The sequence below is a fragment of the Chenopodium quinoa genome, unplaced genomic scaffold (genome assembly GCF_001683475.1).
Source record: "Chenopodium quinoa cultivar QQ74 unplaced genomic scaffold, ASM168347v1, whole genome shotgun sequence".
NCBI lineage: Eukaryota > Viridiplantae > Streptophyta > Magnoliopsida > Caryophyllales > Amaranthaceae > Chenopodium > Chenopodium quinoa.
This window is the reverse complement of record NW_018744603.1, coordinates 1,301,666-1,327,417: the sequence shown is the minus strand read 5'-3', so window position 1 is coordinate 1,327,417 and position 25,752 is coordinate 1,301,666. Positions and strand designations below refer to the sequence as shown.

The 25,752-nt window shown below is 34.2% G+C and overlaps 2 protein-coding genes across 2 annotated transcripts; both read right to left on the bottom strand.

The window, feature by feature from the left end:
• Positions 1-854: 854 nt before the first annotated feature.
• Positions 855-1,760, bottom strand: LOC110699982. The gene is made up of 2 exons (XM_021877470.1): positions 1,713-1,760; positions 855-1,631 (listed from the first exon to the last, which is right to left on the bottom strand). The coding sequence occupies exons 1-2, from the start codon at positions 1,758-1,760 to the stop codon at positions 855-857; spliced, it is 825 nt and encodes a 274-aa protein (XP_021733162.1).
• An 8,030-nt stretch (positions 1,761-9,790) lies between these two features.
• On the bottom strand, positions 9,791-25,752 carry LOC110699938. Its single transcript, XM_021877429.1, has 9 exons — positions 25,271-25,752; positions 22,675-23,025; positions 22,370-22,585; positions 20,254-20,903; positions 19,226-19,322; positions 19,048-19,101; positions 18,873-18,961; positions 11,580-11,770; positions 9,791-10,706 (listed from the first exon to the last, which is right to left on the bottom strand). Exons 1-9 carry the CDS (start codon positions 25,505-25,507, stop codon positions 10,084-10,086), a joined length of 2,508 nt encoding a protein of 835 aa, XP_021733121.1. The 5' UTR covers positions 25,508-25,752; the 3' UTR covers positions 9,791-10,083.

Sequence of the window (25,752 nt, the reverse complement as noted above, 5' to 3'; positions counted from 1 at the left end):
GTGAGTCTCAACAAGAGCTACTATCATAGGGTCTTTAATGCGCACAAGTTCTCAAATCAAACTTAGCTTATTTTCGACACCTTGAACATTCCATACTAAAAATTTTAAAGACATAAAAAAATTCTGGAAGAATAGGGAACCTGTCATATACCTCCAAACTGTACAAAGGAACATTGGGAAGAAAACTTAGATATGCATCCCTGATCGTCTTCATCGGGGCATCCGTCTCGATTGGGAGAAGGAACCTTGCCAGCATCTCTGGTGGGTTGTGCTGAAGGGGCAGGAACATATTCACCTCGAAGAACATCTTGTTCGCCAATGGATGGGTACAAACCATTGTGGGTCCCTCGAAGTTTTGAGTTAAATTTGTCAATATTCTTATTGGAAATATTCTAAGCTATCTTTTTATTACAATATTTATTTCCCAACTCAGCCGTCGAGTATCCCTCGGAGTGATCTTTAGTTAAAGACTCATCTCCATTCCCTTGAATAATATTATTCCCCTCCAAATTAGCTCCTCTAATTTCATTCTCCCCTAAATTTACAGCACTCTTGCCAATTATATCATTATCCTTTTCCATCACATCATCCTTTTTCATAATGGTATTATTTCTTTTCCAAATAGGATCTCCCACTTCCATGTCCCCTTAATGATCAAGCACATCAAACCTCAATCCCTGAATCCTAGGCTTTGAAGTCATGGATTTTTCTTTGTTTCCTGAAGTACTTGCTTTTCTACCTGGACCCTTTCCCATCGTATTGCCACCAAGAACTGGTTTGTTGACTTTGTTATCTTGAGCTTGTTTTTTTTATTGATCCAGCTTAGTCTTGGGAATATATTTCCTCTGTGGTCTCTAGACTAGCATCCACGATCCATATCTGACTTTTTCTTCTGGCCGAGCCTTATGAACATGAGATTCTTTAGCCGCACCATCATCAGCTTGCTCTCGAACAATGACCTCCCGTAAGTCACCTCCTAATTTAAACAGGTTGCAGCCATCCTCCTTGTGCCCCAAATGGCCACATTTAAAGCAAATTTGTCGAAGTCCCTCATATTGAATTTTCCCTACATAGCCATTTAATCTAAACTTTGATAGCAAAGGTTTTGACAAATCAACTTCAATGCAAAATCTGATATATTGACCCCTATCCATGGATTCTGTATTCCTATCAATTTTAATAACCCTTCCAATCTTCAATCTAATCTTTAACAAGAACTGCTTATCGATGTATTCCACTGACAGTTGCGGTATACGCACCCACGTATTCAGCTTCTTAATCGGAGCTTCATCTGCTAGAAAATTCGGCTCCCATTTACGGATCTTTAGATAACTGTCTTTAATCATCCATGGTCCTTGAGTTAACACCCAGTCATAATCCTCCATATTGTTGAAATGAACAACATAATATGCATTCCCAACATCAGTTAAAGCAATATCCCCCTTGAGATGCCATTTCAGCCTTAATCTTTTAATCAGTACTTCATAGCTCATTCTCTTGTCAAATAATTTGACAATTATGGCAAATTTCCAAGGGGCACGCAACCGCTTATTCTCTTCCTTATTCAGAAGGATTTTTAGACAACTCTCATCATCCGAATCACAATTAAGAGGGATATCCTCATCAGATTCCTATTCATCATCCAATTCCCTGTATTCCACATCATTTACAAACCCTTTTCGGCCACTCTTGGCCGCCTGAATATAAGAAACAGGGGCCTCTGGAGGCTTATTCGCTTCATGTTCCATTGAATCAGCCATGATAGATTCCATCTGAACATCAGGGGATTGTTCATTTGGAGGAATCTCCAAAGAATTTCTCTTTTAATCTTCGTAGAAGGTCGTTTCCCTCATTTGACAATTCTTGCGCGCATCTCTCATTTTCCCTCTCCATTTTAACTTCAAATTTTTTATAGAATCCATCACATAACCAACCTAGTTAAAAGTCTTTATAATACGAAGATCTAGCAATGATTAAATAATGTGAAATTTTTTAGACTTATCACCTTTTGGGCCAAAAAATGTGAAATAACAAAAGAAAAAATAGTAATCTGTGGTTTATACACACGGGTGTACAGTGCTTATCATACACCCGGATAAATAAAAAAAAGGCGGAAAGAACATCCTGTGTTTCATAAAGAACATACATGTATTTGACAAATAACATGGTTGTATTTGACAAAAACATGCATTACCAAAGAACATAAAGATATAATAAAAAGAACGAGATAAAAGCTTGATAAAATTTTCTGAAAAATTACACATTATTAACGGGAAAAATTTAGAAGTGATAAATAATCGAGTAGGGCCGGGCCATATCATAATTTCTCGTGCTCAAACCCGTAGAAAAGTAGCGGGTTTTCGGGCTTTTTTCGAACCCGGATCGAGTTTTAACTAAAAATGCATTTTTAGGTTTGCCCAAACCCACCCTATTTCGGGCCGGATCGGGTCGGGATGTGAGTCATGCCAATGTTGATCACCTCTTAAAAAATCCTTACCAAAGATATCATTTCCCCAAAAAATAGTTTTCTATCTCTCCAAAAAAAAATTCAACTTCCCATAATAATTTAGTTTTTTTTACTCTAACATTATTTTCAATTAAAAATAATTTAAGATTTCAATATCAAATTTCAAAATACCAAATGTTAAAAAGAACATAATTTATATTGTAAAGTACATATAGTTAATACCTAAATAACACACTAATCAAACTCAAAGAATGTGCGATAATAAAAGTAATTTAAATATGACATGATAATAAAAAATAGAATTTGGGCGTCACTACGACCTTAAAGAACATACACGCCAAATTCAAATAACATACTTTGTATTATTAAACCCAAAAAAAATATGTTTATCAACATATGTTAAATAACATAAGTTATAATGTAAAGAACATATAATTTTACTCAAAGAACACACTGATCACACTCAAATAACATATTAAAGATATGTTCTTTGTCAAACATAGATATATTCTTTATCAAACACTATATGTTCTTTCCGCCTTTTTTTGTTTACCCGGGTGCACCATGAGCATGGTGCACCCGGGTGTATTATCTAATTTTCAAAAAATAGCTGCTTGATGATAACCTCCATCTATATACTCTAAAACAACTGACAATAATTCAAAAGAAACATATGACTTCTTTTTCACTTTCCTATTTAGGTTCATCACCAATTATTCTCTTACCATTTCCTTTCTTACCTTCACCAACATCTTCTTAAGGTTCATTAACATCATCTAAACCTAAAAAAGTCCTACACTCTGCCTTCAATAATTCATCCGGATTCGAGCCTTTCTTCATTTTAGAAACACGTTGGACATGTTTATTAGTATAAGGAATACCTAACACATCAGTTATATCATCACTATCTATATGTATAAGGTATTCTTTTTTACCAACAAGTAACACTCTAGACTTAGGATTAAATTGGATTACAAAATACTTGTACAAAAGTCTTATAATATTCTCTTGAAAGCTAAGATCCAACAAACCACCAAATTATATCTCTTTAACAGCTTTCTTCTGCTCTTCACTGATTATTTCAATAACTTGATAAACTTTTAAAGAATTAGATTTAGTACCAACAGTACAAGAGCTGAAAAAAAAATTTAATAGTAAGATATAAAGTGACTTGAACAATGTATTATTAGAGAAAGATAAAATCAAACTATGAAAACCTATAACCAAACAATAACAATATTAAACCAGACTATTAAAACCTAAAACAAAACAATCACAATTTTAAACTTGACTATGAAAACATATAAACAAACAAATATAGTTTTAAACCTGACTATCAAAACTTATAACTAAACAAACATAATTTTAAACCCGACTATCAACCTATAATAAAAATAATAATAATTTTAGACCTGGTTATTTTAACCTAAAACCAAACAATCATAATTTTAAAACTCATTATGAAAATATATAATCAAACAATCATAATTTAAACTTGACTACCAAAACCTATGACCAAACAATAATAATTTAAACCTGACTATCATAACCTAAAACCAAACAATCATAATTTTAAACCTGACTATGGAAACAAAAACTCAAACAAACACAAATTTAAACCTGATCATTGAAACCTATAACCAAACTATAATAATTTTATACCTGACTATCAGAACATATAAGACCAAGAAAAAATAATTTAGAATCTAACTATACTAATAAAAAAAATTAAAACAACACAATGTCACAGAAGTATCGTAATATCTGACTATAATAATCAAACAAAAGCAATTTAATATAATGACTAATAGTACTATTCTATTTTCAAAAAAAAAATAATACGAAGTATAAAACCCTAACATAACTAACACATTAACGAAAAAAATAATATAAAACCCTAACAAAATTGGTCTATAACTTGAAAAAAAAAGTTTAATATCAAATAGTGTATTGTGCACAAATATCTACATAGAAAAAAAAAATATCACATTGCTCTTTATACAAAGTAATAAACAAAAAAGTGTTTACCTAAAAAATTAAGTATCTTCAACTACAACTTTCCCCGTTAACAAGGAGGTATCTTCGAGGGAACTTCTGAAATTTGGCTGTAAACGGATTTAAGTAAAAAACAAACATTCAAAAAAAGGATTTATAAACATTGAATAAGTGAAGACGAAAGAAAATTGTATAAAACGAATTAAAATACTTGTCAGCCATATATAATTGCAACTCCTTTTTTTTTAAAGAATTTTCGCTTTTTATGATTTTTAGGATAAACTTTCACATGTACGAAATCTTATAATTTTGGGTTTAAATCAACAGAGATTGAGAAAATAGAGTAAATGGAGTGATGGAGAAAATAGTGGGATAGTTGGAAAAAAACCTCAAAATAATAAAGTCGCTTTGAGTAACAAGAAGAAGAGTTTGAGAATTATATGATCGTGCCGCGATCGGGCTGCTCACGTATTTTTAAATGAAACCGCAAACGACCCATAGAATATAATTGACCCATACAAAAGAACGGACTTAGCATGAGTCTGTTATACACAAAATATTTCGTTTTACATAATATACATTAGTAACCAAAAGACATTATATACCCTTGTGATTTTATTTTTTTATTTTTTAAAAATGAACTAAAAGGTATGGGGAGAAAGTAGCATTACATTTTATATATTAGGCATATTATAAGTCATTAGTTTTTACTAGGGGTGTTAATTTGGGCAAATGTTTTGATTTCAAGTTGGATTTAGATTGGACAAGTTATTGGTTGTCAATGGTTTCGATACAACAGGTTATTGATTAAATGATTTTGATACAACGAAAACACAACACAATTTATTACGTAGTAGGTTGAAATTCGGCAATGTCCAAAACAACACATGGACGTAGGCAAGAAAACAATAAATTATGTATATTAGGTAATGACAAAAACATATACAAGTTAATGTTTTACACACAAACAAATCACAAAAATTAATCTAATGTTTTGCATATCAAAACATGCGATCCTCTTCCATTTTCTCTTTTCTCTCTTCTTCAATTATTTGCCTCTTCTATTCTCTTTTATTCATAATAATCCATTATTCATATCGAGGTTTTAGATCTGTGTATTTAACATATACTAATCACTTCTCTAATTTGCACAAAACACGTATAATCTCATCTCTAATTTTCGAACCCCGTTTTCGAATAAAACATACTAATCATTGAAGCAATTGGATTAATGAAAATTTATAATCAACATATATAATGAACGAATTCATGATCGATTTGGTGAACAAATTAGAATAGAGAATGATCATGGCCAGTTATTAAGATCCAAGGCTCAAGGAAAAAGAGGAACAAATTTTGAATTTTAATTTTTCGATTTTAATTTTATATATCGATAATATTAAAATTAGATTTTTGAAAGTTAATTATTAAATTATAATAAAGAACATTTTCTAGAATAAAAAATTTATTGAAATCAATAATTGAATTTTAAAATAAAATTAAAAAATAGTTTTAATTAATTTTAAGATAAAAAAGAAATCAAAAAGAAACATCATGTCATAAAATTCATCCAATGGAAACGCACCTTGTATGCATGCTATGGAATCATTTGTTCTTTATAGGTTTCTAATAATGCTTTCTCTTTTTATTAAAAAAATTCTCCCACAAAGAAAGAGTTTTCAATCTATTTCGAAAGACAAGGGTTTTTCGCCCCCTTCAAAAGACAATGTTTATCTCCACTTTTTGAGGGAGAAATTCTTATATTACTTATAAATCTATGATTGTAGATCTAATGAGTTGTTGTGAGATTATTAAGATCTCCAATTTTCAAATACAATCAGATGAATAAGATGGAAAACTATCATCACAGCTACAAATCTAAGATTGTATTTTTCAACGATAGAAGCGGGAGATACTGCACAATGTAAGACCTGCCCGACAATAATAGTTTTTATAAAGGAATTATCTCCTTTCTAGATGTCGTATGACAATTTATTAATCAAATAATTTTAGAAAAATTTGTCAAAAATACAACATTTTAGTGATTCGCCAAAAACAAGTCAACCTTTCAATTATTTCTAAGTAATACAACCTTAATCCGCTTTAAACAAGTTTTTACCGATTGGTAACCTGGTTAACAGGTTATATGACATGCGTCATTGTTTGATTGGTTTGATTTTTTTTTTTTTGTACTACTTTTTAAATTTATTTAATGTTTGAAATTTTTAAAAGATTTAAAATAATATTATTCCATCCTTTGTTTTATTTAGTTGACACCATTTGACTTTACATTATTCATAAACTACACCTTGACTAGTTTTGTGGTTTATAACTACAATAAAACATAGTCAAATGGGATCTTGTTTGAATCGTCTCAATGTATTTTTTATTAAGGAAAATTTGTAAATTACCACCCAAATAACATACCTATTTCCAAATGACCTCTCGTTAAATAATTTTTTTTATTTTACCACCCCTTGAATTAAAAACGCATTTATTGTTAGGGTTTGGTGAATCCCACTCACCGCGGAAAAAAAAAAACCCGACACAAGGATCTCGCTCACAATAAATAATACTTCGTATCACTAATGCATTAATAAACATAAAAGGGAAAAATAGGAAATTTACATTTAGCGCGTGCTTTGCCCCACAAAGTGGGCTCTTACTTGAGAAGCTTAGCCCCGAAAATACGAGAGCCTCCGACGGAGATCCACCCGCAAAAACAACTACCAACTTTTAGGTCCGTTACCTCAAGGTTAGCGAGGTCCGACCAAAACCCGAGTATTATGTGAGTTTAAGAGTTTTTGCTAATGCAATGCTCTATTGAACTCCTACTCAAGCACTCTTGCCAAAAACCCAAGATGCGTATTTATAGGCAATAGGGAGAATGGGAATTTCTATCCCATCAATGTGGGAGGATGAAATTCCACAATTTATTTTAAAGCTAAATTAAAATAAATAAGCAAACGAATAATAAATCTATAAGTGTCACTGTTATATGAAAAGGGAAGTGAGGACCACTTGGAGAGTAGGGGACCATACTTGCTCCCCACTCCATACTCTCCTTGTGCCACTTGTCCCCCACCCACTTGTTTCCCATTTGCTTCCCATGAGTTTCGGTCCTACTACCCGTGCCTTAGGCCCAGCCGTAGCCCAACCGAAGCCCAGCCTCGCACTTGGAGTTGCGGGCTGCTGCTGTGTCTAGCAAGCCACGCACTCCAAGTGCGGGCTGCTGCTAGCATGCCGCGCACACCATGTGTGGGCTGCTAGAAGCTACTGCCTTGGTGTGCTTGCGGCTGCTAGCACGCACCAGCCAGCCACCCTTGGCTCGGCATGGTGCGCATGCTAGCCACCTGTGCTAGCATATTATGCCCCTAGCATTCGGATGCCCAGGGCATTCCGATGCTAGGGGTATTTTGGGAATATTGTCGATTTATTATTATTTGCGCGTCTCGTCATTTACTATTTTTTACTCGACTTCCGACGCTCGGTTTCGACGCTCTAAGCTCGAATGTCCGATGTCTAAATATTTAATATTTAGGCGACTCATTAATTTCTTCCGAATTAATTCGTCGAGTTGGTTTGTTAATTGCTTGGGTGTGACCCGAAGGGTTCAGTCAAGATTAAGCTGTAATATTAATTATATATTAATATTACTGATTTGAAGCGGCATCCACCTAGGCATTCCGATCACTTAACCTTACTGAATATATTAGCTTTCTAATAATTCTGAACCCACTATCAGAATAATACACTTGTTCGAAGGACACCATTCCTTTCATTTATTTACCCACTTTTTAAAAAATTCGGTGGCGTCCCACCTAACTTATTTCCCTCCTTTTTTTTCTCTCGACTTCACCCTTTCACTATTCTATTGCACTCAACTAAACCCTTCTCTCATTCAATTTCTTCAATAAATTGCTAAAAATTCATCAGTCTTTTGCCTCTTTCTTCATAAATTCTATGTCAAGTGTTCAACCACCCCTAATGGTGGAAAACCCCTAATTAATTTGTCCCTAGGACCCTAATTGTGGAAAACCCCCTATTAATTTTTTCCAAGAACCCTAATTGTAGAAAACCCCTAATTGATTTGTCCCAAGAACCCTAATTGTGAAAACCCCTAATTGATTTTTCCCAAGAACCCTAAATGTGGAAAACCCCCAATTAATTTGTCCCAAAAACTCTAATTCGCAAATCAACCAATTTACCCCAATTGTAATGGGCAAAAAACCCTAATTAAAAAAAAAAAAAAGGAATCATACCTTATTACAAATTGAGTGTCTACAAATGTGGGGATTTGTATTCAAATACTAAGTAGCAAAATCTATAAGAAGGTGGAAATTGGTGAAGGCAAGGCTAATTGAATTTGGGAAGTGTTTAAAGAAAGGGGGGGGGGGGGGGACAATAAAAAGGCTCAATATAGCCGTTAGTAGCCATTAGATGGGGCCCACTAACTGAAAAGGCCAACGGATTTTTGAAAAAGATGGGAAAATAAATGTGTTTTTAATTTAAAGGGTGATAAAAAAAAATAATTAACAAATGGTAATTTTAAAATAGGTCTGCTATTTGAGTGGTAATTTACAATTTTTCCTTTTTTAAATTTTACAATATGCAGAATTAGAGATATTAATCGTTAAAATAATGCGTTGGCAAGAATAATAAGAGAAAGGTGAGCTAAATAAAAACAGAGGTACTATTATTTAGAAAAAAAAACCACCCACTGGCAACATCTGTGCTAAAGCGAAGCCCAACCATTACCCTTCTCCAACCCCAGGTGCTGCCCTCATGCCGGCTAGCCGACTAGCCCCACCCCTTCCCTTCCCTCACCGCAAGTTGGCACCCCCAAATCTATAACCCTAACCCAAACTACCCTAAATTCACACCCAAAACCTAAATCGCTCCCAATTCGTTAAGGTTTGGGTTTCGGGTGGTTCAGGTGGCGATTTTAGGATTGGGGACGCCAGCTCGCGATGGAGGAAGGGGAGGGGGAGTTTGTTCCACTAAGGGGAAAGGGGAAGGGAAAGGAGTCGATTCAAGAAGGAAGGGGAAGGAGTTCGTTTCAATGAGGGGGGAAGGAGTTCGTACCAGTGAGGGGGGAAAAGTAAGGTGGTGTGTGGGTGCCGGTATAGGGGAAGGGAAAGGGCGGGTCTAGTTGACCGATTGGCACAAGGGAGAGGGAGGGGTTCTAGGGCGGTGGCTAAGGTGGGAAGAAGGTGATGGTGAGAGTCAAAGGTCGTGGGAAGGGTTAGTTTTTTTTTTTTTTTTTTTTTTTTTTTAAATAATATTAATAATACTAGGAGCTAATTAACAGTTTTTTTTATTTGTTAATTAGTACTTAATTAGGTTTTGATTAACTCAGCAGTTTTAACGAAAAATCAGTCAATCTGAGTACATATCTTGGATTAGCCCTTTAATCTAACTCTCGTACATTACAGCAAAAGATATTAACATTCTAAGTCTAGAAAAATTACCCCACTGAAGCTTCAAAGCAAGACAAAACAGTCTTGCCAAAACAATGCAGATGGAGGTAACGGAATTACCTTCACAAGTGCATGTACAAGTTGCTGTTTTCCAAAAATCACTGAGTTAAATATTCAATCAGATAATAATTTTAGTATAAATCACACAGGCAAGTTCCTTAACAGATGAAGCGCTCGAGTCCACTGAGGATTTTGTGAAAGGATAATTCTCCTTAGTATTGGCACCGCTCCAGCAGCTAATATTGCTGAATGATTCTCACTGTCCATACTCAGATTGTATAGAACAGCCAATCCAGCTTCAATAGCCCTCTCGCTACCTTGCTCTAACAACTTCACTAAAGAAAATATACCCCCATGAGCAGCAACAGCTCGCGTTGCATCTTCCACACCTTCAGAAACTATCCTGTTAAGTTCTACCACAGCAGCCTCCTGAGCATCAGCTGAGAAGGCAGTTTTTATTTGCTCGATTAACCGTGGAATGGTCTCATAAAGGGCAACTTCGGTGGTAATGGGATTCTCAAATGGACTTGAAAAGAAGCCGAGCCTAACTAGGCAAGCTGCAACCCATTCTTTGTAATCAAGAGGGATATCGGACTTAAGAATCTGCCGAAGCAATTTTGTGAAATGATTTAAGTTGACAGTCCGTCGGAATTGCTGATAATCAAGCAACTTCGTAAGCAATCTTGAAGCTTGTGAGACAGCAAGACCAACATCTTCAACATAAGCCACATCAGGCTCCTCATACTCAGCAAAAGTTTCCATATCTGGCAGAAATTGAAAACAGGAGGCAGAGTCAAACAAAGACTTCATAGCAAACGTGAAGATGAAACATTTATTTGTAGGGGTCAAAGTAAATTTTTTTTTTCCTTTTATCTTTTCTCAGTAGAGGGTTGAGGAAAAGTAAATGACGGAGCTGACACCCTATGTAATTATCAGATATTTCAATGCAGATTTGAAGTTTGTGCATTACGCAACAAACTTTACAGCTTTAAAAGCATGCAGAGTGAGCCAGAGGAGTTATCAATTGACTGTTTAATCAGTTATCTATTTATACGAGGGGTGCTAGAATGTATCTCATAATATGAACAAAACCATCCATCCTAGGATATATAAGTAACATTAAAAAGTTCAAGCGTATTTCTGTTTTCAGCACATCAACTTAAGTATCTGTTATCTTCACTTGATTTGTTTTTCACTGATTAAACTGATTTTGTCCGAAATTGAAGTGTTAAGAAAAGTAAAAAGGCACAAAAGAGATGGAATTTTGGTAAGAGGCTGCTCCCATGCCTCCGAATATCCATTGTAATCCACATTACCCCTTGATATCTTTAGCAAGAGAGACTGATAGAGATCATAAGAGGTAACTGTTGGAAAATGAATTTCCACACAGAACTAAGAGGCATAGATAATTATGAAGCCGTTCATTCTCATGAAAGACATAGGCCAAGGAGCTAGATAACAAGCAGATAATTGAAAGACCCATATAAAAGACAATATAAAGCAAAAGTAGTATTCCCTTTGTTCCACTGAGACTGTCCATCCATCTCATGATACCATGAACCATAAATATGAAGTGGACATATTCCGTGTGATAGAGGGAGTAGGTTCCTCATACAAAGAAAAGTTGCTTTCCATACCTCTTGGAACTTTTTGTGTGAAGAAATTAATCAAAGCCGACTCAATTTCTGTTGCAAGGATGACGTCCACACATTGTTCAATCATACTCCAGTATTCAAGGATAGATGCAACTTTTGTTTGTAAACTTGGGGATTCAATCTTCAAAATATCAACAAGACGAGCAGCTAGCGTTGAGTCTAGCATACTTTCCCTGTAAAAAGTTCCAAATTTTAACGGATAAACAACATAAGGATGCAATTTGCACAAGCTTCAAGCTAAAGGGAAGATCAGTATAGCATAGCCTTACTATACTAATCTGACTCATAAATTACATAGTTGCAATTACAGAAATGGTCATGAGAGGTTTAAAAAAAAAAAACCACTACAAGAAAGAAGTACCTTATAATTTATGAGTATAGTGTGAGATAACTCTTAACAAGAAAGAAGTGGAATTTTGTAAAATTGTGAAATTCACTCTATGAAGGCTGTGAAGCGTGAAGTTACACTCAAGACGTGCTTGGTGCTTCTCTGACATCATGACCACAACTGTGACTATACCCACCAGGCAACCATGCATATACACCTGTGTTAGGAAGTTATAAAGATTCCACGGGAGAGTTCGATTCTGTCCATTTATATCATCCAGACTTCCTAATTTGCTATTAGATTTAATTCTAAATTTTGGAAATTTATAAAGTCTTCCTTTTGGTGTTGCATGATAAAACTAGGAATTAGCTTTCAAACGGTCAAACCCATGCAAATGCAGTTAAGTATGAAGAATAGCAGACATCCCCTCTGAATTCATAAGTTCTACTCAGTACTCACTGTAAATTTATTCCTTTTATGGCAAGTATTTAAATCCTATTATCTCCTACCCCGACTTGTGCTACCCTTTTAAGTTCCCCTTCATTTTCGTTGATACTTAGAGGAATTTAGATAAACGGACTAAATACATTTTAATTGATCACAAAGGCATAAGTTAAAAAAGGCTTACCTACAAGCATATATATAATTTCCAACGTATAAACATAAAAATATTACAAAATTCAAATAATGCAGCAAAAGTTATATTCCATTATTCCCTTCATCCCCTTCTTTTTTCTTTCCATTAGGAAATTGGTCACTATTCGTTTCAAAAGACAATCTTTAAATTTTATCAATACATTTGGGGGGGGGGGGGGGGTGAAAGTCACATCTCATTTGGAGTCTTGTTTAATTTGTCTCAATAGATACTTAAATAATATTAAACTTTCATAGTTTTGGTGAAGTACTTAATAAACATATTACAATGAACTATGGCAGTTTATTTAAAATCTAACGATAATTATATATAGTCTTAAACTCCATACACTTGTTTTATCATTCCATAACACTTTTTATAATTATATCAAAATTGTAATGGCATAATAATGTAGTGCATTGGCAACTCCTATTCATTTAGTAGATTAAGTACGCCTGTTCTATGCTCCCGGTTAAATCCTTAGTTTCCTTGCCTACCTAGCCTACGGCCCTACTCTACAAGAAATGAGTTATGTCTCATTGTCCTTTCAAACCAACTCACTAGAATATATGACAATCCTTAATACATATGGATGTAAGAACCACAATCAATTTTCCCAATCTTGTCTTTGAATAGTGACAAATTCCATATCATGCATTGCTGTTTCAACAGAAAAAGTTTGACAGTGTGTCAAAAAAAAAAAAGAAAAAGTTTGACAGAATTAAGCAGCTCTATACTCTCATAACCCAATGTAACTCTCCTAGCAGACTTTTAAATCATGTTAACGACTGTAATAATTGTAACAACTAGCTAAAGATTTAAACCACTAAAATGTTGAAATGCATGAAGTCAAGAACGTTAATGAATAAAGTAGGACACACTTACAGACATACACTCCCTGGTCGATTATTACACAGTCATCCATAATAAGGACCATGGCTGACAAGACTAAAATTCAGATATAGAGAAGAATATTTGTATTTAGACTTCCTATAGATATGAAACTGATGAACTAGCTAAGTTTCTGTAGTTATTTCCATATTTGAAGACTTTCTCAATAAAATATTGACATACAATATAACCTTTTTCCGGTCTATGCTTCTGTATCCCAAATACATACCAAAACCTTTCACTTTTATTAAGATATCACTTTACGCCTTTCCTTGATCAACGTATTCAACTAATAAACCAAACACCTTAACTTCTCCATGGAACTAGACTTGGTTTAATTTCCACTGGCTGAGAACATTTGAATTAAAAACAATAATTACGCAAACGATAAAGATAGAAAACCCAATTAAAACAGCTATGAATTTCCCTTGATACAGAGTGATGAAGGTAAGTTACACAAGACAATACTTCTTTCACTGCCAATCAGTTCAGAATTCTGACCAATGCATAAAAAGGATCGTGGCATACCAAAGTGATAGGATTTCCTGCACCCTCGGCGTGCATCAGTGCACCTCATTTAGTTAGTAAATAATTGAAACAAATAAGACATCCCCACCCCCCCAAAGACCATAAAATGCACATGGCCTGTACCAACATGTGCCAAAGCTTGGGAAAAACTTTAGAAAAAAAATCTGCTTCTGAATTGTTCTGCGTGTCAATATAAATTTGCAAGGATTTGACAGCAAGAACAATAGCAATTAACTCAGTAGTCCAATAGGGATTCATGATCATTTATAGGCAAAGAGGCACATATATTACTTCCTTTGTTTTTTTTTTTAGTTGACACCTTTCTATTATCACGTTTGCCAACGCATGTATTTAACTATTAATATCTCTAATTAAGATATTATCAACATTGTAAAATTATAGAAAGTGGATATTAATAAAATATACATTGAAACGATTCAAACAAGATCCCACATGAATATGTTTTATCGTATCTATAAACCACAAAAGCGAGTCAAAGCGTGTGGTATGAATAGTGTAAAAGTCAAACGGTGTCAACTTACAAAAAACCGAAGAAGTATTATATAAGGGTACCATTTGAGGTAAACTTTGATCAATGAGGTCTTATGTTTTTTTTTTTTGAACATCAATGAGATCTTATGTTAAGCATCAAAATTAGGTAGTTACATTATGATTCACTTATTATTGACTTGAATAATAAGGTAGTCATTAATTATTTTATGGTCTGAATATTCTATTTCATTTTTATTCTGGGTTATTATCTTATAAACTATATTTTTATAATCAAAAATAAAATAAAATAATAACCGAATGATATTTTTATAATTAAATGACAAGATATGGTACTTATCATCTAGGCTCACCATCTTTGTATAACAAACTAGTTAAAATCCTCAGCTCATCATCCTTAACATTTTGGAAGAACTCATGAATAAAAAAAAAAAAAAAAAAATATATATATATAAAAAAAAAAAAGAATTTCTCTACTACCATGAGTGAGACTAAATTCACTCCTAAATTAATTCATGTATCATCTTCTATCTCTAATTCAAATTCAAAGTATTCCCAACAACCGGTGAACATAATGCTTATCTTTCCATTTTCAAATTTGAACTTTTATATCTTATCATACCCTTGTGCAATTCTATCTATAAATAACCTCATTGCTGCTCATTTTGAAGACTTTACAAACCATTCATACTTCCCGTAAAGTATTGGAATACCCCACGCAAGAAATTAAATATTGAAAGTTAATCATTGAAACAATTTCAAGTTTTCAACCCACTTTTAGCACAGCAAAAACACCTTCAAACAGCATCATAAACTACCGCAAAACACACCACCTCGTAGCCCTTGCCATTCTTTTACACTGGCTTTCAATATCCTTAAACTAACCAGAATCGAAGTTATACGACTTACCCAAAGTTTGCTTTCCTTCGTTAAACATTGTGTGCGTGCATGCGTAAGAGAATCTAGTGACTTTGGGTAAGTCGTATACCTTCAAGTTTGGTTAGTTTAAAGATTTTTAAATTCGAGTGTATAAGCGGCGGTAAAGGCTACGAGGTGATGTGTTTCACATCAAATTCCGGTGCTATTTTAGAGTGTTTTTGCTATGCTGAAAGTGAGTTGAAATTGTTTCGACGATCGACTTACAATATTTGGTTTCTTGAGTAAGGTATTCTGATGCTTTGTGGGAAGTATGAATGGTTAGTAAAGTCTTAAAAATGTGCAACAAGATAAAATTGCACAAGGCTATGACAAGAGAGGTATGTTTGAATTTGAAAAGGAAGGATAAGCATATGTTTTTACGATCGACTTACAATATTTGGTTTCTTGAGTAAGGTATTCTGATGCTTTGTGGGAAGTATGAATGGTTTGTAAAGTCTTAAAAATGAACAAGATAAAATTGCATAAGGCTATGACAAGAGAGGCAAGTTTGAATTTGAAAAGGAAGGATAAGCATTATCTTGATCGGTAATTTGAACTTGACTTAGAGATAGAAGATGATACAGGAATGAATTGAAGAGTGTATTTACTATTTACTCTTATTCATGGTAGTACGGAGAGTACTTGTGCTTCTATTTCATGAGTTCTTTCGGAATGAAGTTTACTAGTTTAGAATGATAAGCGGATGGTTGTAACTAGTTTGTTATACAAAGATGATGAGCCTAGATTGAGTTTTTAAGTGATAATAAGATGATGATTACCATGGCTTGTAATTCACTTGTAAAAAATATTATACAGTGAATATTTGTCTTATTTTATTTTTAATATAAACTAGGGATTCCAACGCGCGCAACCGCGTTATAGCTAGCCCTTTGTGTAATATTTTATTAAAACTATTCTAACGCGCGCAACCGCGTTAGAATTTTTATAGATCTTTATGCATGCTCTATGCCACTTTGTGTAATATTTTATTAAAACTATTTGCATATAGACGATAAATGTGTTGGATGTTGTGTAGTTGTGCCATGTTCTAAATTTTTGTTGAGCTACTTTGATTTAGTGATTAAAAGGTAAAAAAAATAGTGAGGTCGATATAGAAATATAAATGTCTAATAAATTCTAAATAGAAAAATTAGAACAACAAGAAATATTGAGAGTTAAAAGAAAACATAAATTTTTTAGTCATTTTTGGGAATTCAAGAGACAATTATAAGGCTTTTGACATCAAATAGGGGCAAATATATAAAAGAACATTTTTAGGGATATAAATGTACATGCACTATTCATAAGAGTTTTCTTAAACTTTTTACGGAAATATAAAATTTATAGGATAATAACCCAAAATAGTAACAAAATAGAATATTCAAATTATTAAATAATTAATAAAAACTTATTTTAATACTAAAATATAGGGTATTTTGGTGGTTACACCCATTTTCAGTGGCAGACTCAAATCTACAATTTGGTGATGGTATTATAATATCTTATTCTCTTACCTCCAAAAAAATTAATGTTACTAACTATTAAATGATGTGTGTGCATATGTTACCTTATTTACTAAAATATAATGTACTTTGTTTTGTAATAATCACAATAGTAGGCATGACACATAATTTAAGGAAAATTATAGGGTGGGGGCCAAAGTAGGAACTTAAGATAAATTTGAAACCGTACTTGCATGAGTTGCATCTACAGATTGCAAGCATATGAAATTCTAAATGCATTGTATCTTGGATTTAAAGATCAGTCCTCTTTAATAGCCTGGAATATGGGGACAGATTTATAGAGTATAGAAGGTGAACATTGTATTAATAAACTAGAATTACGAAAAATTAGGACTCTCAAGTCTCAACCTTATCAGGGCTTGCGTCATTACCAATTAAGTAGCTAAAGCAAATGAAAACACTGCACTTCTGCACAATGTTCTAATTTATAGCATTTTCTGACTACTATGCCTTTCTCACCTCTAACTCTCTAACCTCTTTCCCAAGCAACTTCTATCAGATTAATATTTTTGCAATACCAAAATGCCCTCCCCCCCTAAGGTACTCTATTACATTCTCATGATAAAAAAAAATACTGACAGAAACTGAGCTTATTGAATGGTTCAAATGTCATTTAAGGAATATCTATCTAGCATTCTAAAATCACTATTCTTTTCTTTATAGTTTAAGATGATAGAGGTCATGAATGTCAAGGAGGCAACAATTATAAGCCTCACATATAACAAAAGATCCTGAGTAAAGGTTAACAATTTGCCACAACAATTTGAACACGATGCCGCCTTATGTATAGAAGCTCCTGATTACTCAGGCTATGTCAAAATTAAAATCAAAATGATGAAGAATAATGACAGAGAAGCTTAGTAGGTTTCTTCTTCTAAATGTTAAGCTACCATTTGTTTCTACTTTCTTTATTAGCAAAGGGGTCTTTAGGAAGGACATGCGGAAACCAGGGATAACTATGAGTCAAGCAGAGCTTTTCAGCTCAAGAGTTAAGACACTCACAATGGCATAAAAATCCAAAGATTATTCAACTTTTCCCTTGGTAAACTAAAATATTTGCTGTCTCTTGACCGTTATGCCTTCTGTTATGATGACAATGTATAAGGATTTTGGAACCCAAATTCATGGCATAAATGAAGAAAACGTATCCTCAATTGTTAGTGCAATTACTAAATATAAACAAGAATCATTATGGAGATGATACGTTTGGGTTATTTCAGTGGTCATAAAATCCATAATGTTTTGCTAGAGACCAATTATGATCTGTGAAATAATGGGATTAGGCCCACTGCTAACTAATTGGATCCTATTAAGTCACACAATATGTTTTGTGTCAAAATAAACACACCAAGCAAATGATTGGGCTTAGTGGCCGGTTGGAAGTTATTTGGGAATTAGTTTTTCCTGTAAGAGATACAGTATAATTAACTAGCAACAAAAGAACGTAATCTCTCTCACATTACCCTAAACCGAAGCCCCCTCCTCCCCAAAAGCAAGGAAGATTCATTCTTCCTTCCGAACTAGCAATCGTGGAGATTCGATCCTTGTTTGGGTGGACTAACACTAGAGGAGCAACACTAGAGGCACTAATTTTTAAGCAAACATAGCTTTGGAATCATGCATCGAAGGCTGTACTTCTAACTTATTGTATAATTCATGTTATTTATATGTACGCGATCCTTATAGGTGTTAAGAATATCGTTCTTGAAATTCTGCTAACCGCACCTAAAATCCTAGAATAAAAGCTTTCATTTATTTCCCATGTATGCCATAAACTAGACAGAAATCCACTAATCTACTATATTCAATCATTGTAGATACTATCAATGATTAAAAAGATAAAGGAAAGGTTTTTCTAAATGATGAAGATTTTTTTTTGTAATCATATAGTAAATTAAAGAATAGGGCAATATCAAACAAGTCAATAAAATACTCATTCTTACATTTCTACCTCACTTCCTCCGATTTCTGTAACATCTTGACTGCTTGAATCAATTATTTTTGTTGAGCCATTAATAGGTCCACCATAAAACTGAAGACAGTCGAACAATATGTAAGTAATACAATTGCAAGAGGGAAAAACAATATTTTTGACTTATATGAGTTTTGACCACTAACCTTTAACTTCATTTGTTTATTTGGATCCCAAATCCTTGCAAGAATGCTCACTGTCTACATTTTTAAAAAAAAATTGAGTCAAACAACAACCAGAAACTTGAGGTCAATTTAGAACAGTATGGCATTGGTGAACAGATTGTATAGGGCAAAGAGTGAAGAAATATACAGACAAACCAACCTTTTCGATTAGGCTTTCATTTGTCTTCAAGTCATTAAGTACATTGATCAAAGGATGCATAACACCCTCTGCTTCCATTGTTCCACAAACAGAATTGCTGCATTTGACAGTAATATGGTCCAGAATCAATAGTTGGCTACATTATGTAGAAAAGTTATCTTAATTATAGAAAGAGTAACGGAGAAATGCTTTTTCTTAGTCATTCACAACAAATTTCAGAGACAAGAAAGTAAAATACAAGTGCACCGAAAACAAACAAAAGTTACAAAAAGAACTTTTGGTGGAGAAAAGGGAGGGAGATGAATTGGGGGGGGGGGGGGGGCGGGGGGGAGGGCAGGAGGGAGATTATAATGCTAGAGGAAATGAAGCAAAAGTTCAGATATTTTCTCAACACTTCTTTATGTGGTAAGAACATACTTATTTAAGAAATTCACATCTCTATAAGACAATATTCATTTATATAAAAAAAACATTTATTAATTAATAATTTTTTGACATAGGACGATAAAAATGAAAAATAATTTTTTTTTTTTCAAATGAAGCATTCAAACAAGTTTAACAATTTGCTTTCAGCAACTTCTCAGGCTTTTTAATGAAGCTTCTGCAGAAGGAGATACGTTATCTAGTAAGGTATAAGTAGAACTGAAGCACTCACTCTATGTCACTAAACAGAAAACAATGAGAAATTCCAAGATTAGAAATGTATTGAAAGAAGAAACAAGTGAGGTAGGAGAACAAGTGATTATAAGAGGAAAGAGAAAAAGAAATGTAAATACTAACAAACAAATTTATTACATGTGGAGTAATTATTAGACAAGCAGCGAAATAGTAAGCTTTGCTTATGCAAGAAGTGAAACCTGTTTTCAGGTACAAGAATAAAACTAAACTCTAGCAATCAAGTTGATGTTGCTGATACACCTAAAATATCTAACATTTGTATTTAAAAGATCGCTGCAACTGATGTTTTCCTTTACCTGAAGATGATATTTGTAAAGAATGCAACTAGAATGATAGAAACCACATTGTACCTGATAGACAGCTTGTCCAATGCACTCAGAACAGATGACCTCACTGCATGACTGCTGTGACTTAATAGGTGAATTAGACGCTGGACAGCTCCAGCTTCCCTAAATGAGGTCCGCATGTGCCCATTTATTGCTGAAGCAGCAATAGCATCTGCCGCTTTTGTGACGGCCATTTCATCTTCCAGCTCAAGAATCAGTACCATACGTGCAACTCCATCCTTCCATGGAAGCAACGTCTGGTGGAAGCTACTAGAAAATCCCTTGTCCAGCTTACTCTCATCTTCAGTTTCTATAGCCCCAATACGGGCTAAAAATTGCTGATGTGTTCGCCCAACTATTGCATCCATCTTGGACTTATCTACTTTATCAGTATTTTCTTCAACATTTAACCCAAGTAGTAATTCAGAAGCGCCATATCTTGAAGGGCCTTTAGAACTTCGTCTAAACTCGGTACCATCAGGTAATGAGGGCCATGAATGCAAGGCTGGCTTATAAGAAGCATAAGCTGCAGCACCAACCAAAGGAACAGGAACCAATCCTTCTTCCATGACAAGAATCTTATAGTAATCATCTTTAACAAGCTCAAGCAAAGCATTTTTTGCTTCTTTTCGAATGACTTTTGATCCCTCAATTTCATTTGTTAGAAATTTGGCCTGGAATAAGTCAATAACAGCACTGTTAAATAAACCCCTATCTAGGGATGGAAAAGGAAACTTAGTCAACCAAATAACAATAGGGATCTTTGAAACATGAATCTCCAGCTACATCTCGAGCTGTAAGGTGAACAGTTGAGAGTATATATTATAAAATACTCAACAATCATGGGGTACAACTCTATCTGAGCCCTTGTTCATGGGCATGTCCCAGGCTAAGACATGGTTGCACCCATGGCAGTAATGTCACCGCCACCCATAGCTCCACTTCGAGGAGATAGCATTGATGGGCAAGGTAGAGAAATCACAATCGCTTAATAAGGCATAACATTGCTAGGTCCCTTAGTTTCAATCTCTTTCTTAACACATCCATGGGTTTTTTCCAAGATGGCCTTGCACGTCATTGTTAAATCCAAAGGTGTGCCAACTCTCATAGTTGTCAACCTACATATCTATTTATAAAGATATAGAGATGTTTGAGAAAGTAAATGAATTAAAAGCTCATTTTACTCACTAAGAGAGTGCAAATTCATGGTTTTAAACTCTTACAAGAGTATGTTTTATCTTACTTTTTTTTTTTTTAAGGGAAATGTTTTATCTTACATAGGGTATTCATAATAGAATTGCTGCTAACTTCCTTTTGAGAATATATTTCCAAAGTGACGGATATATTTTAAGAAAGGATAAAATACTTGTCATTATAATATCATATCCTTGGTATATGTTGTCATTGTAATTTAGAGTGAGTTTGGTTAGCATTTGTGGAGGTGAAGGAAGGGAAGAGAAGGAAAGAGAAAGAGGAAAAAAAAAGGAAAAGAGGGCTGAGGAGAGGAGAGGGAAAGAGTGAGCTTTCATTTTACTTAAAAATCTTTCCAATATTGGAGGGATTTGATTTATTGAAAAGGGAATAGGAAAATGGATCCCTAAAATTTCTTTCCCTTCTTTCACCTTCCCTCCAACTCTTCCTATCCAATGATGCCATTAAGGAAATTTAGGACAATTGTTGACTAAAATTGGTATAGCATAAAGAAAAACATTCTACATTGTCCAAGTAAATTTTTTAGTGTGTCCAAGCAGGTTATGAAAAAATTTTCCGAATGATATTGTGCAAGATCAAGGTCTAGTTTGAATTAAGGTATTTATAAATATCCCATTATCCTAACTGCAAAATTAGTACAAAAAAATTAATAATAAATATAAAAAAGTAAAAAAAGGGCAAAATTTTAGGTTATTTCCTATGCAAAATACATGTGCCCATGTATCTACAAACAAACTAGCCTTTCCAAAAACACCCAACCAAAGTGAGAAACTACATACATGGCTCAAACTGCTGGAATATGAACGGAACCCATTTCCTACCATTACTATATAATTAATAAATGTCAGAACTCGGTAGTAAATCAGGGAATAGAGTTGTTAGCATAAATAAAGCTCATAGCACCTTATGATCAGCAAACAAGTCTCACCAGTTTAGGAATCACATCAACTTCGACCATGATACTGTGATTAGGAGGGCTCAATGCCAAATTTGCTAACACTCCACCAGCTGCCTCAACTACCTTCATCTCCTGGTCATACAGACACTTTACAAGTACAGGCAAAAGAGCAGAGTTTGCAATCTTAAGCCTATACTTCTCATCAGCTGTCAAGTTCCACACCATACATATACTTTGTTCTTTCACCTGTAGACAAGAATCATGATGACACATTGGCCCTGCAGAGCATTTAACATCAATGATAACAGTGAGAAAGAGCATGTATTGATGTGTACCTCAGCCGTCAAGGAAGGCCTCCTTAATAAAGCAGTAGTCTCTTCTATGGCCCCACTTTCAGCTACAACATCTCTGTATGCATTGACTGAAGATATCATTCTTAGAAGGCCTGCAGCTGCTTCACAGGCTTGGGTAGATTTGGATCTTAGATGATGAACAGTGAGATTTACACACCCACGAAACTGCATTAGTTTATCAACACAATGATTTCCTCCCAGAGAGTATTTCCAAAGTGCAATTACTGCCTGTTCTCTGTCCAGGAGGTCATTGTCCAGTCCAAGCAGTCTTACTAGCAAGGGCACATAATTTTCATCAGTACTTGATAAGCTACTAAATGTCGCATCCACATCCTATAAAACCATTCAACATAGGGGGTTAACTTTCAAGAACAGGTACACTAAGAAGCTTCTATGAATTGAAACATAATGACCTCATAAGTCATAACTATATGCATAAAGGGGAGAGTCCAAAAATCAGGACCATGAGTGGTAATTCCCATGCAATTGAAAAATGTCTCACAGTAAAATGCAGATTATAGAATTGCAGAATGCATCGTAAGCCAAACTAATCACAAATTTTATACCAGACATGTATACAAAAGATCATGGGTCCAAAAGTGAACGGTTGTTTAGCACAGCATAAGCAAACCAAAGCAAAGAAAGCAAGCCTTATTGCACCAGGTTGGTTCAGCAAGCTTCAATTCTTCACAATTACATAATTCAACATAAGCAGTAAAAGACATGTTTATAGGTGAAAAAAATTGACCCAATATGAAAAAACATGGTATGATAAATGCAGATTCCAGGATGCATCATTAAGGCAAACTAATCACTAATTTACACAAGACATACATGAATAAGACCATAAGTCCAAAAGTGAATGGTTGTAGCACAGCATAAGAGAAATAATTCAATTCTTCACAATTACATAATTCAACATAAGCGGTAAAAGACATGTTTATAGGTGAAAAAAATTGACCCAATATGAAAAAACATGGTATGATAAATTAGAAAACAAGCCTTAGGGCACCAGTTGATACACAAGCTTCAAATTTTCACTATTAAAAAAAATCAAGAGCTGGTATGATACAAAGCCTTTGTTTTTCAATTTGCATTCATGTTGCAATAAAGGATTAAATTAAATCTGGAAAAAATTGACCCAACATGGAAGCAATCTAACACCTACGGTTTTGAGCATAGAATTATCAACCTAAACTCACCAACAACAGGTCCTTTTAATTCTGGACGATTACTTATGAATCCAAACATGTATTACGCTCAACAGGTGGAGAGGTGACATTTATCTCCTTCTTAGGTGGGACATACTGATTTGTCAGCCAAATCTTTATTCAGTTCCATAATATAATTATTCCTTGTTTAGATTTCTTTACAGAACAACTAAAATGATAATATGACAAAAACAATGTTGGATTGGTAAAGTATGGGTTGGAAATAATACTATGTTTTACTTGGTAGAAGAGATAAGCTCTCTAGGTTAATGTATTTTCTGTAAATTTTCTTGTTGTTCCTAACTAAAGAAATCTCGTGAAGTTGTGAAAAGAATGGTAAACTCTTTCGAAGGTTGGTATAAGATCATGAATATTAGGATGCCAATCCTAAGATAATTTGCAGATCATCCTAAGAACAAGAAGAAATAAATGAGACATTCTAGCAAAACTTGGTTCCCTTTGACAAAAACCTAATGACCAATTCCTTTAAATAAGTTCATTTTACTTTCTAACCAGCTCTGCTTCTAATGCAGAGGCCTCAGCTTGACATATAATGAGGAATCCCAAGTGATGCTATATGGATACATATGATGGTTTCTAAGTAATAAACTAATGATGTTCATATGCCATGTGGGTGGTCAATCCTCTTTGGTTACTATAATGCATAGAATTAAAGCATTGGACGCAATTAGGTTGACCAGCATGGTGGTACAAGACATAAGGAAGAGCATAACTCAAAGAAAATGTTTGGTTGCGGCACCCCAGCCAACAGCCGTGGTGTCATATCCATCTATGGACATGGCAAATTTGAGCCTCAAAGCAAGAAGCAGGTAGAAGTCCATTCACAACCATAGTGAATTAACATCACCACAAACTTTGACACTTAAAGATCGGAAACAATATAAGTTTCCATTTTGATGACTGTGCCACAGTGGCACTCAAATGCCCTACAGCATCGTCTATTTAGTCCCAAACACAAAACAATGCCACCACCCACTGCTACGAGCATGGGTGTACACCAATAAACAATCAATAAGCATAACCCACCATACCTCTCCTACCGCCACAGCTTCAGCATTTTAAGCCACCACCAACCACCTCCAGCTTAACAAAACACTAGAAACAGGTCCCAGCACATCACCCTCAAATCAAATTACTCACTAACCCCCAAAAACAGAACAGAAAGAATTTGTAGCTTTATTATCCAACCCCACGTAACACAAACTTCCAATTTCAAAGATGAATAAAACAACTTATCTAGAAATTAATAGCACAAATACCAAAAATATTGTAAGTAAAAAACAAGAATACATGAATAAATATAGAATTAAACAGAAAAATTAGAAGGGATAAAGAATGAAACTCACAGAAACTGTTGAATGTTGAGAGGCAGAATCAGCATCACCAGTGGCCTTAGAAACAACAAAAAGACAAGGGCATTTTCTGGGGTTGAAGAAATGACAGTAAAGATTAATTTTCAAGGGTGGTTTTAAATTTCTTCTTCTATGATTCAAAATTACAGTTTTTTCTAAGTGGGAATTTCTGGGTTGGGGTTGAACTTTAAAGCTGAAATTGAAATTGTTTGGAGAGATTGTTGCCATCATTTGAGCCCCAACTGAAGCTGAATAAACCAAACCGTATTAAGCGCAGAACAAAGGAAAGTGATTAATATTGCATTAGATTATTTTAGTGATTACTGATTAGCCTTTAAATTCGAATATATGATAATAGGGAAGAATGAAAGTTTGAGAGCAAACTTCCATAAACTGTGTAGTACGGAGTATGAACGCCACGAATAATGAAGTTGAGTCTTCTGGAGAGTGCTTTGGATGATTTGGAAGATAGTAAT